Here is a 15,727-nt window from a genome sequence, read left to right as displayed (position 1 = left end):
GTCCTCATTGAAACACTCAGAGCCTTTCTACCCTCTAGTGGCTGTCAGAAGGTAGGTGGCTTTCTACAGACCACACCAAACCAAACCCTGCGGTGGAGCAACTCCGACAAACTACTGAAATTGCTGTTTTTGGTCACAATAATGTACCTCTAATTAATAAAATAATACTTATTTGCACGTTTATTAAACGTCTACCTAAAAGTTATTGCATCAATGTATGTTTAATTCTTGAAACGAGAGACATGAAATGAAACGCACGTAATTTGATGGTACAAGGGAACAAATAAGGAGCAGGGTGAGGGAGCAGTCCTAACATATGGACCCACTCCCTGACACGCAAGTTAACTGTGTATCCAACAGCAGCGTGGATGTGTCCTCGGTTCAGTGTTGTTGTGAAGACGGAAGTGACAGCAGGACCTCCCTCTGGCCAATAATTCAGTCCTTTTTGGAAACCGTTAAAGTAATACACCGCTGCCTGCTGAGACATGTCTACTGCGTACAGGAACAGGTGAGACACATTTACGTCTTTGTTGTTGCTTGGGATGCAGGTCCCACGGACAGTGAAACAGTGCTGGTACATCATCTGTTGTAGCAGCTAGCATCCACACGGCAAAACTGGTATTTATATCTGTGACGCTAGCAACAACAGCAGCTCAGCTAACCAAATAAGCTAAGTTTAGGTTTAAGGCAAGAGTTGCAAAAACATACAGTTCGTAGCCTTACAACATGCTCACATCGTTTTGCTGAGTTTAAAACATTACATTTAATTTCAGAAACGGCGAGCCTCTGGGGCGCTTTGCAAGTTAGCTAACGTTAATACAGCAACTTCATCGTTTTAAGTAGCTCCGCTAGCTCCCTGCTAGCACATCAGCTGACACATCATACTTCCTTAAGGCCAACCGACTAACAATTAGCTATCACCCATCGGGCTGTATGTGCTGACCGTGTGTTTCTGTCATTGCAGGGGTGAAAACAAATACGTCGTATTTCCAGTTTAACTGTCTCTGACGCTAAATAAGCTAATGACAAATTAGCTAGACCATGCTACCTTGGAAAAAAAAAACAATTTGGCTCAGTTTAGAAAGACTTGAATCAATTTTTTTCATGTAATTCCCATTTTCGCTGCTTTAATTTGTTACTTTAACCCACAGTCTTAATCTCAACTATTACATGTAAAAACCTCTTAACATAGGATGACTGCATATGTTTTACACATCTCATCTTATTTGTGAAGTGTTTTTCCTCAAGTATATACCATCTCATGTTATTTTCCACCTCAACTCGTGAGAAACAGGTTCGACGTTAACAGGATTTGTTCTGTCTGAAAATGAGGCAAAGGTGCTTTTTCGACCGTGATCTGTTGAGCACTAAAATACTGTTTAATTGGACCTCCATAGCACATGTGCCAAGTCCCATAGACATACATAGATAAATGTATAGTAGGGGGGAAAAAGACTGATTTGATGGTAAAGTATGTTTTAATGAAGATTAAGGTAGTTAAACAATAAGAACTTAAAAGAAAATGTTATACTGACCTCATCTTTATCAAACAAATGCCACCAAAAGGATATGTTATTACCATATGGTAGTGAAAATGTGCAGCATATTCAGTTTTTGTGTGTCAAAGAGGTGTAGATGCTCTGTAGTCATGGCTAGAGTTGACGTTATTAGATTGCATTATACTAATAGAGTTTCTCATATTCTGACCACAGAGAAAAATAGTGGCTGAACAAGTGGTCATATGCTTAGAATCCCAAAATGATCTACGTCAGTGAATAGAAGACACAGTTGTGGTTTGTGGTGCTGTTGGACATTTGGTTTGCATTATACAGTAGTAGTTACAAAGCAGCACAAAAACTGTTGTACCTAATGTGATCAATTCATCCAACTACTACAAGCAACTAAATCACTACTGCTGGACGGATGCCATGCTGTCTAACAGGGGAAAGCATGTAGTCTATGTTTAGAGCTTTATATTTCACATCCATAATTAAAAATGGTCGACACAGAGCTGGTTTTCAATTTAGAAACTAGTTGCAGCAGATGCTCATCCTTATAATAATATAATTTATATACTGTACCTAAATGCTCACATCATTTGACAGTGCTGATTGCAGTGCATGTAAAGTTAGAGGCAGCACTGATGGTAAGAACATGTTGAACTCTGGGTTTGGAAATATGATGATTTGTGTCCTGTAACATGGTAGAATTTGGTCTCTATAGGCATTTTCCCATCCATCAGTGTGATGGATTATTTTCATCACCCTGAATTAGTAAAAACTGACACACTTATCTGGTTATTTTATTACTAAACAGTGTCTCAATTGTATAACAAAATAATTGTAGTAGAAGAAGCGTTATTATGTGGTTTGAATAGTTTGTGATGCCTAAGGGAAGGGATGCCATTGACTTAGTAGTGTCCATGATGACTCCTGAGACAGCTCCATTTGTTGAAGATGACCATGACATGTAGTTAATAGCTACGAAAGATAGGAAGTGGACCTTTGAGCTTGGATTATTTTGTTACACTTACTGTTCCCAAAAGGCCAAGAATGAACTTCCATGATACAAGTTTCTAAGTCGAATTTCCCCAAAGTGACTACTTTATTCAGATCACAACCATACTTAAAGGATTAGTTTGGCATCTTGGGAAATACACTTATTCGCTTTCCCGTTGTGTGTGTGTGAGTTAAACAAACAAGAGACAGTGCGTTGCTTAGCCTTTCGCCCTGCTTCCAGTCTTCATGCCAAGATAAGCTAATCACCTCCTGGCTCTTGTTTCATACAATCCTGATTCCAAAGAAGTTGGGTTGTTATATAAATGAATAAAAGCAGAATGCAGTCATTTCCAAATGAACTGTTTGCCAACAACAGTTTGATTATGTGAACCTCACTCCATCCTTGCTTGTGAACGACTGACCCTTTTGAGGATGCCCTCACCAGTTAGGAATAGGTCATGATTTTTAATATTTGAACCATTTGAATAAAAAAAACCCCGAATATTGCTTTAATTTTATCTTAACTTAATATTTAGGACTTTATAACAGAGAAGGCATCTGTTTGTGTGGGACATGTATGTTAACAGTAATGAGTAACATTATGTTCATAATGTATAAGAGGTGTTTTGTCTTTTGTCTTCTTTCAGGATACAGGAATTCAAAGAAGCCTTAAGTGAAGAAAACATAAACTTGAAGACTTTGAGGGAGCTGTGCTTCAATGGTAATTTTCACGCTTTGTTATTGTGTTGATAACGTGAGTGTAGATATTTTATTGTTGTATATTTGACCATCCTTTTCTTTATTCAATTCAGGGATCCCATTTGAAGGAGGCATACGAGCACTTTGCTGGAAAGTAAGTTGCCCTGCCTCTGGTTACATGCAAAAACACTTTTGTATTGTCCTGTAACATTTTCTATTTTGAAATAATTTTTCTATTTGTCAATAAATTGTTAGTGACGTTGAATATTCAGCATAGCTGGAGATCATTCTCAGCCCTCCTGTCCGCAGATGAATGTGGTTTTAATGTGGCGTAAGTCCCTACGGTTGACATTGTTGTCATGGTGACGTTAACTGCTTGAGAGAGTTGTGTGTTGTTGCTGCAGAGTTCGGACATTAATATTAAGCTGGAGAATATTCTGTCATCTCCATAAAATTTTTGTCATTTTTTCTAGGACACAAATTGGTAGCTGGAAGAATCTGTCTGAGTTTTCATGCTGGTCCAGTCACAAGAGATTAGACATGAATTCATTGATTAAATATTGTTTTGTTATCACCAGTCATTCTGGATCTCTGATTTTGAATAAAAATCAGATGCAGAACTTTGAGTGACAAGTTTGATAAACCCTGAGTTGGACTGTCTATTTCTTACTGAAACCTGGTCAGGTGTGGTTGCTCTAGCAACATTTTGTGTGTTCTTCCATTCCTGTAGATATGGAAGGTGGGGAACAGCTTCAATAATGACTGAAACCCCCGAAGAGTAGAGATGACCTTGGAGTTTTTTCCTCTTTTGATGGGCATGCAGTAACCTTGAACTCTCAGCTGCCATTGTTAATCTTCCGACTGCCAAAAGTCTGTCTCTGTGCTTTTTTTTTCCACAAACATTCACATTAGATGCAGTAGTTCAATTCTGATTGGTGATTTTAATATACATGTTGATAATAAGGCAGGTAACAGAGTGAAGGACTTTCTATTTAAAAATAGATAAATAAATGAATTGTAAACAGCATGTTAAGGAGCAAATTCATAATCTCGGTCACACTTCTGACCTGGTAATTTCATATAGGCTGAAAATCTTTCTTCTGTTGTTGATTTGGCACACTCAGACTGCCACTTTGTATCTTCTTTTATTGTACACTGCCAACTTCTGTAGAAGAAGTAGTAAAAAATGCTGTCATCCTCCAGAGATGACCTCATATTCCTTTACATGTAACGGAAACCAGATTACATCTTCTCTCTTAGTGCAGCTAAAAATACATTTGCTACAGCCCTTGATGCTGATTCACCACTAAAAATGAGAAAAACAATTACAAAGAGGAGCATGCCATGGAAGAATCATGAAACCAACAAATTAAAGAGGACTGTCGGATCACAGAGTGCAGATGCCACAAAACTGTGTTTTGGGAACTGGTAGCAGCAAGTTTGAGAGTTTTTGATTACTTTTGACTGATCGACAAAAACAAAAAATGCAGCTCACTGCCTTCAAGTTCAGACAATGACAGGGCCATTGAATAACTTTGTTGGCACGTTTGACGGCAGACTGACCCTTGTGTGACGGCTGAGGAGAAAGCGAAAGTTGGCTTATTTGAAAGAGGCAGGCTGCACTACTGTAGTCCTCTCCTATCTCGTCTAACAAAAAGAGTTAGAAATCAGCTACAACTAATCCAGACCTCTGCAGCCCAAGTGGACCAGGACCAGAAGGAAAGAACACATTACATCTCTTTTTAAGGTCCTTTCTTTGTTTGCCTATCAGTTTCCGTATTGATTTTAATATTATTTTACTTGTTATTAAAGCACCTGTCTTGCACCGGCATTGAGTTTGTCTTACATGCTTAGAGCGTATGAGCCAGTCTGGCCTCTCACGTCCTCTGACACAAATCTGTTTGTAGTTCCACTGTACACGACTCCAAGCTGCGTCCCAGCTGAGGGGACAGACTGTCTGACGGCTTTTGATTAAGAAGGGTTCATAGACACTATTTTATTTGCTTATTTAATTTGTATTTATGTTGTGAAGTTTTATTCTATCCTATTTGTTATTTTATTGTTAATATTATGATGTGAAGTTTAGTGGGTTGGAACACCAGATTGCATGAGCTGGTAATGGTGGCCTTGCTGGTGGGTGCAGCAGGGTTGAAAATGTTTATAGGAAAATTTGTGCTCAAGTGTAATTTGCATCTTAACCCTTCAATAAAGGTCTCTTTGGCAAACTTTAGAAATTCCAAATTAGGTCTGTGACATTTCAAAATTTCCATACCTCTGACAAGGGACAGATCAGGTTGTTGCACAGTTGTATCTGAGCTTGGAAAATGTTGTGATCTGTGTGCCTGACTCGTGACTGTTTTTCTTTTTAGATCCTTCTCAATTACCTACCTCTCGATCAGACATTATGGGAGTCTTTCCTCAAAAAGCAGAGGTAAGGAGAACATGTTGAAGACTCCTTGTTGCTTTAAGGAGCTGTAATGGCTTTGCTAATTTGGAGATTCCTTTTTTTTGGTTATCAATCTATCTCTCAATCAATTAGCATAGCTGATTTTCACTGCAAGGATGAATGGAGTACCAGAGATTACTTGATTATTTACATATTTGGTGTGATGATGGTAAAACGTGACAACCAGTGCCAGATCATAAGCATGCATCCCCGAGGAGCCGTCGGGCCAGGAAAGAGGGGGCAGCTTTGAATGCTGAGTTTATAAACTGCCTTTAAGTTTTCACTTCTGTCTTCCATTTTGCCCCTTGTCTCTCATAGGGAGGTGTACTCCCAGTTCCTAAAAGAAATGATCATCCAGCCTGGTATTGCCAAAGCCAACTTGGGCCTTTCCAGAGAAGACGTGACAATGGAGGACCATGTGAGTCAAGTCTCCTTTTTCCTGGTGTTCTTTTTCCACAGCAGTGTTTAACTGAAAGGAGGCCATATGCAATGAAGCAGTGGCAGTCCTAACAGCTGCTATCATTCTCTACAGAAGTAAGCAGAAAGCAACAGGCCGTGTATGCAGGGGTATGCTTATTAGAGAAGTATATATATATATATATATATACACACACACACACGTATACACATGTGTGTCTATAAATATATACCTGTACACACACACACGCACATATGTATACATTGTGTGTTTGTTTGTGTGTGTACAGGTATATATTTATCGACATATGTGTGTGTGTGTGTGGTGTGTGTGCAGTATAAAAGTGAGCACCTCAAACTGGCAATAGACGAGTGTTTTTGCTTTAACATACTGTATCATTATGAAGTATATGTACTTCGATTGATTGAATGAATTAACTCGTGCTTTCCTCCTACTGATTTCTTGTACTCCCACCTCCACCCCAAAATTTGGAAACAAATGCAGTGTATTACCTGCATTGGTAGTTTCTGGGCTCTGAGGTAAACAGAGAGCGATCCGTTTGTCTTTGCAATAGAGGCACCAACTGTAGTACCACATGGAAACACTGTTTGTTTCCACTTTAAAAAAGTGTAAACGAGGACACAAACATGGAAATTAAAACTGTTACTATGGATAAATTAAAGACTAATATATGATCAACAGCTCACCTGCCTCTTTGCTCACAGGTGTAAGAAGTCACTAATAACTGGGGCAATAATGTAATGTGTCTTTGTTTGAATTTTTTTCAGCCTCTCAATCCAAACCCAGACAGCAGGTGGAACACCTACTTCAAAGATAATGAAATTCTACTACAAATTGACAAGGATGTAAGGTATGACTTTTAAATAGCTGTTCTAGATCTGTTAGTTTGCTCTTGCTGGTAAGACCACGGCCGGTCATTGTGTATACAGTATATAAGAAGTTCTCTTTTTAAAGGGATCAGAATAGCAAATGAAAAAACCAAACATATAAAGAAAGTTTTTATATGACAGGAGTGTTTGTCTTCATGGTTGCAGGCGGTTGTACCCAGACATGGCCTTCTTTCAGCGTCCTACAGAATACCCATGCCAACTTATCTTGGATCCTCAGAATGATTATGAGACGCTGCGTCGACGAGTTGAACAAACTACCCTGAAAGCACAAACTGTAAACCGCAACCGCAGTGGAGTCACAAATGTAAGTGACCAGGGATGTGTGTCTGCGTGGTCAGTACAGGTTGGGTTGTGGTTACATGGGTTTAGGGAAGAGGACTAAGGCTTAGCGTGCAGTCACATGTAGAGGGTATGTCCAGAGGATTCCAACGAGGAGCAGACAAAATGTTAACAAACTCCAAGCTCAAATGCCCACATGCTCGCAATGACAGTGTTAACATGATGTTTATAGTGTTAACGTGATGTTTACTGGTCGGCCTGTCACTCGGTCAGTCGGTTCACTTTGGTCCAGACTGAAATGTCTCAATATCTATTGACATTTGTGTCTCCCTCAATTGCAATAACTACTAATACAAATAAAATAATGTGATCCTCTGACTGGTTACATTCTCATCAGCCATAGATAAATTTTGTGCTCAGCGGTAATTAGCAAATGTTAGCAAGCTGATATTCTAAAATAAGAGTGAACATGGTAAACATTACACCTTCTACACCTCAGCATGCTAGCCTAATGTAGCATATGCCACATTACTTTCAGGTGTATCTAACATCCTTCTCTGCATTATGTAAAATAGAAGTTAGAAGCTCTTAACAGCACACACAGTCACTTACTCTCAAGCACTGCATTGGGGAACATTAAAGTGCATTATTGTTTTATATTGTTTTAAGTTTACTTTTTTCTTGAATTTGCATAAATTTTATAATAATAAATACATACAAACAAAAGCACCACTTTCTGATAAACTGAATCTGTTCTATCAGGTCAGCTCACCTGGAAAGGCGTTGAACCTGTATCCATCTAACGAATACGAGGTGTTGCCGAGTGGGAATGAAGCACACTGGGAGGTGGTGGAGCGGATCCTCTTCATCTATGCCAAACTCAACCCCGGGATCGCCTATGTACAGGGCATGAATGAGATTGTCGGGCCAATTTACTTCACCTTTGCCACAGACCCCAACAGCCAGTGGAAAGGTTGGTGACAATTTGATTGAAAATGTAAACACGTTTTACATATTGGAAATAAAAATATTCCTTTCTGCTTCATTGTTCAGAGCATGCTGAAGCAGATACATTCTTCTGTTTCACCAACCTGATGTCAGAGAACAGAGATAACTTCATCAAGAGCCTGGATGACTCTCAGTGCGGCATCACCTACAAGATGGAGAGTGTGTACTCCATGCTGAAGGACAAAGACCTGGAGCTCTATCTCAAACTGGTAAGACCAAGGGCTTATTCCCACTTCCTGTTCATTCTCTGTTCCTTTTTGGGAGCTATAGGGATGTTTAAACTGCTCTTTATGGCTGCCCTCTAAATGGCACAGATTCAGCAATGGAGGAGAAACTAGATTTTGTGTTTGTGAGACAGTTGCGAGGGAGGGAGACAATCTGAGGATCATATTTTTTCAAGTCTATTTAAAAAAACAGTGATATTGGCATTTCCTCTGTTTTTCCCTTTCTGTCCACACAGGGAGAGCAGAACATCAAACCACAGTATTTCACATTCCGGTGGCTGACCCTGTTGTTATCTCAGGAGTTCCTCCTACCAGACGTCATTCGTATCTGGGACACTCTGTTTTCCGACCAGGATCGATTCCACTTCCTCATCCTGGTCTGCTGCGCCATGCTCATGTGAGCTTTTCTCATTGTGCTCCCAGTTGTCCTAGCACTGATTCCTCTGACTCTTCATGTGAATCACGGTGTCTGTTGACTTCCTCTGTTCACAGACTCATCCGAGATAACCTGCTGGCTGGAGACTTCACAGTGAATATGAGATCACTACAGGTAAAGCTTTGTATAACACACAGAGAAAGATAAACACCCCAAGTTGATATTAGGACATGTAGCACAGCTGATGTTCTTAACAAAAGTAACTCATACAGAATGGATTTTTTTGACTTTTACTGATGGTCCTTTCAGGATTACCCCATCTCAGATGTCCACACCATCCTGACCAAGGCCAAAGAGCTGCAGGATAACTCCTAACCTGTTCACTCTTTCCTCCTGCCCTCTTTGCTCAGATGTGGTAGGTGGCAGTTTAAGCATTAAAAAACATTGTCATGTCAAACCTGTATCATGGGAGAACTTGATCAATGAGCAGCCTGGACAGATGTGTTGGGGAAAACCCAGCATACTGCTTTTTAACTCTACGTCTGATGTTCGGTCAGTGGGGACTGCCCTGAAACCGTTGGACACGCTCAAACTATTCCTTCCTGGAATGGAGGAGGAGATGCCACCTGTTTCTTGATGTATTATGGGAAAAGGCTCCTCTTGCAGCCATCTCTCCCATGGAGACCTGTTGTGCTCAGATGATGTTTGCACTGAACATCTGAGGGAGAGGGAGCCACATTAGTTCTACACTACCGATCTTAGTTTGTCATAAAAACATACCAGAGATGTTTTACAATAGAGCCAAAAAATTCACAAAAATTCCACGGTGACCACATATGTAGTCAGATTGAGCAATTGTGTAATTGGGTTGAACAATTGTGCATGTTTATTCTTTAAGGGTTTTCTATTTTTTATTTTTAGAAGTTGAACGTTTTTAATGTAAGAAACATGTACGCCTCTGTTTAATGATGTGAGACAGGAGGCAGTAGTTCTGGGTATATTTTCCATCTGAGTAAAATAAACATGAAGTGATGGGCCTTTGCCTATTGAATGTTGTATTAGAAACCTTCTGAAAAGCATTATTTCTTCGGCATTATGTCTCAACAATGTCTTTTGTCCCATTGAAAATGTGGATTAATTTCTCTGTCTAATATTACTTTGACACAACAAAATACTATTGAAAGATGGACAACAACCATCAAAGTAAATTGTGGTGCTTTTCACACTGAACATCATTTGCTGAATTTTTTCATCAACCTGGGTTTACACGTATCTCTAGCGTAGCTTCGTTACAGTACTTTATACTATGCCTATGGTGAATCAATCCTTGTGACTGGCTGGGGCGGATGCATTATTTTAAGATAATGCACAGCTCTGGCAGAGCACTATCATCTCTATTCATAAGTCATACTTGTGGTTGTTCTGCTGTTACCAGCCTGTAGTAGTTAAGCTTGCTATTGTTTGAAATGTACTGATAACAGTACAATATGATAGGGTACCAATACTTGTAACAAGTGACTTTTGGTCCAGACACCACAGTTCTACATTTTTTGAAACTTTGAAACATGTAACCATGTTTTTCTGCAGTAACAAAAGAAGCCATAATTCTAAAATGTTAAGTAATGTTCAAACAAGTAGCTGATGAATTGTGCCTAAATAAAAATTAATTAAAAGATTTAAATTGGAATTATATGAGTAGACGATAAGTAAAAAAGATCACCATCCTGACGAGACATTCCAGCTTTCTGCAGTTTTCATTTTCTGTGTTACTGATTTCGTCAGTAACAGAAAAAATGAGATTTGATAATTCTAGAGAGAATTATCTATTTCAGCTTTTATTACTTTTATCACATTCCCAGTGGGTCAGTTTACATAGTTTACATACACTTAAACCCCCTGTATACCTTGCACTAAAATGCATCTTGTAACCAGATTCTATCTATCTATCTAGATAAGTATGAAGATATGATTTTTGTGTATTATATCTTTTCTCCGCTGTCTACATAGAGATCCAATTGCTGTGTCCAGCTTCTCAACAACAAAAACAAAACATTACAAAAAAAGAAGGCAGCCGTCTGTGGAGCTGTGCTTGTATGGACTTTTGATTGCTTTTGGGAGTGGAGGAAGACACCATCTTCAGTAACTGGAATGTCAAAGACGAAGGCAGAGGAGAAAGCTGTTTTACACAGCTGCTTTTACTCCCCCTGTGGTCAATGCCACATCTGAATGTTGCACACAGTCATGACTGTTGGGAGAGGCAGTTGACTCGGTGTCAAACCTGTGTATGCACTGTCAAACTTTGGATTTTATTTGTGGACTGGGACCAGTGTTTTTCAGAAGTGACCATACAGTTGGAGAATACGGTGACAGTGACCATCTGGCACCTAGCAACAGGTTTTAATTCTGCCCATGTAGTTGTTATATGCAGATTGAAAACACAATTGCATTTACGCTTGTGTTCAATGTGTTCACAATGCGTCATTGACCACCTCCGGAGGTGGCTTGGCTCAATGTGTCTTGGGTGCATTTACACCTGGGCTTTTTACGTGGTCTAGCACTATCCAACTGCAATCCAGTCACCCAACACACCTTTTAATGCGCCAGTTAGTATCAAATCAAATCACTTAACTTGGGTCAGACATTTCAGGCAGCCTTCCACAAGCTTCTCATAATAAGCTGCTGGCATTTTGGCCCATTCCTCCAGACAGAGCTGGTGTAACTGAGTCAGCTTTCAAGACCCCTTGCTTGCACACACATATTCAGTTCTTTCCACCAATTTTCTGTTGGGTTGAGGTCAAGGTTTTGCCATGCCCACTCCAGTACCTTGACTTTGTTGTCCTTAAGCCATTTTGCCACAGCATTTCAATTATGCTTGGGGTCATTGTCCATTTGGATGACCCATTTGCAATCAAGCTTTAGCTTCCTGGCTCCTGTCTTGAGATGGTGCTTCAATATATCCACATCATTTTCCTTCCTCATGATGCTCTGATCTGTTTCCTGCAACAACAACAACAACAACATGATGCTGTGACCCCCATTTCACAATTGAGATGTTTTTTGTTTTTTTTTTTTATCAGCTTACAAGCCTTCCCCTTTTTCCTCCAAACATAACGATGGTCATTATGGCCAAACAGCTCAAATTTGTTTCATTAGACCAGAGGACATCCCTCCTAGATGTAAGATTCTTGTTCCGATGTGCAGTTGCAAACCGTAGTCTGGCTTTTTTTATGGCGGTTTTGGCGGCCTTTCAGGTTATTTCGATCGACTTCTTTTACTGCGCATATAGATGCTTTTGTACCCGTTTCCTCCAGCATCTTTATTATGTTCTTTGCTGTTGTTCTGGGATTGATCTCATCTCAAGGAGACAATTCAGGTCTCCTTCCTGAGTGGTATGATGGCTGTGTGGTGACATGGTGTTTGTACATGTGTACTGTTGTTTGTACAGATGAACAGGTTACCCTCAGGCATTTGGAAATTGCATCCAAGAATGAACCAGACCAGTGGAGAGCCGCACATTTTTTTATGAGAGCTTGGAAGATTTTCCATGATGTCAAGCAAAGAGGCACTAAGTTTGATGATAGGCCTTAAAGTACATCCACAGGTACACCTCTAATTAGCTCAAATGATGTCAGTTAGCCTGTCAGCCATAATATAATTTTCTGTTTAAAGGTCCAGTCAAGTTAGTGTATATAAACTTATGACCCACTGGAATTGTGATATAGTGATTTACAAGTGAAATAATCTGTGTAGACAATATTTGGGAAAATGACTTGTGTCATGCACAAAGAAGATATCCTAACCCACTTTCCTAAACTATACTTTTTTAACATGAAATCTGTGGAATGGTTACAAATTATTTTAATGACTTAAACCTGAGTGTACCTAAACTTATGACTACAACTTTAAGATAGAAAAATTATTGGGAATTTGGCACAAGACAGCACCCTGAAGTAGCTGATCTGTATGAGGACTAGAACAGGTTCCAGTTTGCTGTCCTCTGTAACATGCAGGTGGCTGAAAGGAAAAACAAATGTCTGTCTGAGGCTCTTGAGTTCAGCTGTTTTAATGATCAACTCAGCAGCATTTGATGGAACGTAAAGGACGTAAGCAATAACTTTAAGTTTTAAAAAGCTTCTTGACATGATGATTAGCTGTTTTCTCATTTCTCTTCTATCTGTTAGCTTACGTAGCAATCGCTTAGGATTTGAGTGAAAAGTTAGATGAAGTAGTATGACTGAACTGAACAAAACCTGAATCCTGTTCCACACTGGGAACAGGCCTGCAGTTGATTGTTTTTGAAGGAAACCCTTGCTAACTTGAGGTTAATACCTAAACTACCCCAAGTGTGATGGTGTAGATTAACCTTTGGTTAAGCCTGATAGTGTTCAGTGCGAACACCACCACAGCTCGACAGAGAGTGTTGATTACCATTTGTTATTATTTTATCCTGTGCACATACCATATGATGGCAGATGGGTCATGGCTTGATTAAATCTAGATTTAAAATTTGAATGTAAATGTGTATCTGTAAACTAAAATCTACCACTGCTGTAATATCCACTCGCAAGTGGGAACATGTTAATAGGGTTAATCAATGGGGAAAGAGAAAAGTGTCGGCATCATCTCATGTTATACAAAGTGTAGGATGTTCAAATATGGTATGAATCAAATCTTACTTGACCATCCAAGTCAAACCACACTACTGGAATGTAGTCTTTAATATTGTTGAGGGTTGTGTGTGGAAGGTCTATTTACTTTTAACAAACAGTATGTAAAGATACAGTGCTTTCAAAATGTGTTAATAATCTGATCAATAACAGGTTTATTTGTGCAGGTCTGTGTCAGAAGTGCTTTCTCGTGAGAACTGAAAAGGATAATCTTCTAAATTATGTCAAGTTAAAAATTTCTCAACATCACAGAACAGGTCTGAATTGGTGTCACTGTCTATTGGCAAAATGAGCCATCATTGGCTCTGATGTCACCTGTGGATGGAATGTGACCCATTTTTCTGACAAGTTAAAAGATAAATCAAATCACTGTTTGCTTTCGAATCTGAAACCAGTACATTCCTGTGCAGCTGGTCAGCCTTTTGGAAACAAAAACATAAAGCTCTTAAGTGCAATTTACCAATAAATTACACTTCAGGGAGCCACAGTATATGGATTATTTATCTTTTCATTGGTGTGTTCTATTGGTCCACCTTTTACCTTAAAACTTATTTGGATGTGCATGACGACAATGCATTATTCATCTTTTCGACAACATCTAACAACATCTGTTTTAATAACTTCTTTTATTATTTGAAAAAAGTTGGGACACTTTGTAAAATGGAATAAATACTAAATAATGATAATAAAAGCAGAATGCAGTCATTTGCACTCACCTCGCTCCATCCTTGCTTGTGATCGACTGAGCCTTTCCAGGATGCTCCTTTCATACCCAATCATGATACTATCAGCTGTTACCAATCAGCCTGTTTACCTGTGGAATGATCCAAACAGGTGTTTTTGGAGCGTTCCACATCTTTCCCAGTGTTTAGTTGCTCCTGTCCCAACTGGTTTGAAATGTGTTGCTGCATCAAATTCAGAATAAGCCGATATTTATAAAAATCAATGAAGCTGATGAGATCCAACATTAAATATACTGTCTTTGCTGTTTTCAGTTGAGTATATGTCAAAAAGGATTAGCAAATTGTCACATTCTGTTTATTATTTATTATTATTTGTTTTACACAGGGTCCCAACTTCTTTGGAATTGGGATTGTGTGTGTCTGTGTGTGGGCATATGTAATGACTGTACTTCATGATTCAGGACCATTACTAAAATAATAAATACTAAATATGTCTATGTAGATTCATAACATGAGAAAGCTATTACATTTACAGAAAATGAAAGGCTAAGTCTGGCTATGTTCTGTTTTCTTGTTATTAACAAATCCTATGAAAAGACCAAAACAAGGTGTTAGTTCATCTCTCAACACTTCTTGACTTTCTGTGGCTCTCAACCCGAAGCCCATTGGTTCCTACTAAAGATGAGAACCCTAAAAAACTTGTCACAAATATGTAGTTTCACTTTTTTTTTTTAAGCCTGAAAACCCTTTCCTAAAACAGCTAGGCCTGTAGTATTTGTTGGGAATTATTTTCAACGGTGGATCAATAGACATTCGGCACTCCTGTGAGCATTTACTGTAGCAGGATGGTGTTAGTAGTATCAGTTCAATATAAACCACCCTGGTGAGCAGACTTGTCATTCAAAATAAACAAAACAAGTTACTGTAGCTGCCTTTTGAACAAGTAAAGAAAAAAAAATCTGATTTTGCTTTATAAGTTAGCCATTTACACCTAATCCTGAGTTACTGAGACTTTTGGAGTACTTGCTAATTTTTTACAAACAGCATGGGAACACACTAGATAAACTGAGTCCAGGGCTTAAACAAGTCCATACAACTCTATGTAAAATTATTACATTTTCTGAACTTGATGCGCTCTTGAAGGACCCCTCGGTTTGGGCTGTCCTACACCCGTACAATGCAGTGAGATAGACCTAATGTCAGTAAGAGAGGGGGACAGATAAAACCCTTACTGTCACAAATAAGACATTTTCCTCTTGACATTGCCTGAGAAAAGGTAGTCCTAAACATCAACTATTTCAAGTGTACTTAAGATAGATATCTACATCCATCCACTTATTATCATCCAAAAAAGAGCAAGCATTCAAAGACCAAAACAAAAAGACACTTTGCATTTGAAAGTCTTTTTATTATGTGTTGCAGTGAAGGCTTTCAAGGGACTGTTACTAATTGATGGCATCCGCATATTCACATGGTCCTCTTTTTAATGTGTATTTATTTCTATCCTGATGGCTTTGT

The 15,727-nt window shown here is 39.0% G+C and overlaps 1 protein-coding gene across 2 annotated transcripts; it reads left to right on the top strand.

Annotated features, from left to right (window-relative positions):
* Positions 1–393: 393 nt before the first annotated feature.
* tbc1d13 (TBC1 domain family, member 13) lies at positions 394–14,269 on the top strand. Of its 2 annotated transcripts, XM_041960891.1 has the most exons (13): positions 394–508; positions 3,146–3,219; positions 3,311–3,351; positions 5,567–5,628; positions 5,962–6,061; positions 6,850–6,932; positions 7,117–7,276; positions 8,014–8,224; positions 8,305–8,468; positions 8,720–8,880; positions 8,976–9,033; positions 9,169–9,274; positions 10,867–14,269. In XM_041960891.1, the coding sequence occupies exons 1-12, from the start codon at positions 486–488 to the stop codon at positions 9,232–9,234; spliced, it is 1,203 nt and encodes a 400-aa protein (XP_041816825.1). In that variant the 5' UTR covers positions 394–485; the 3' UTR covers positions 9,235–9,274; positions 10,867–14,269. The 2 variants fall into 2 exon arrangements, with proteins under 2 accessions (XP_041816825.1, XP_041816824.1); XM_041960890.1 differs by having other exon boundaries at positions 9,169–14,269.
* The last annotated feature ends 1,458 nt before the right edge of the window (positions 14,270–15,727 follow it).

This window comes from Chelmon rostratus, chromosome 19 (assembly GCF_017976325.1).
Source record: "Chelmon rostratus isolate fCheRos1 chromosome 19, fCheRos1.pri, whole genome shotgun sequence".
NCBI classification, from domain to species: domain Eukaryota; kingdom Metazoa; phylum Chordata; class Actinopteri; order Chaetodontiformes; family Chaetodontidae; genus Chelmon; species Chelmon rostratus.
The sequence above is the reverse complement of the archived record's forward strand: the minus strand, read 5'-3'. Positions and strand labels throughout refer to the sequence as shown.

What these genes read in the sequence shown, in the direction of transcription:
- tbc1d13 (XM_041960891.1), top strand. Translation starts at nt 486, where the DNA reads ATGTCTACTGCGTACAGGAACAG. An exon ending in TACGAGCACTTTGCTGGAAA is followed by an intron (nt 3,352 to 5,566) that starts GTAAGTTGCCCT and finishes TTTTCTTTTTAG; the next exon opens with ATCCTTCTCAATTACCTACC. An exon ending in GTCTGCTGCGCCATGCTCAT is followed by an intron (nt 8,881 to 8,975) that starts GTGAGCTTTTCT and finishes CTCTGTTCACAG; the next exon opens with ACTCATCCGAGATAACCTGC.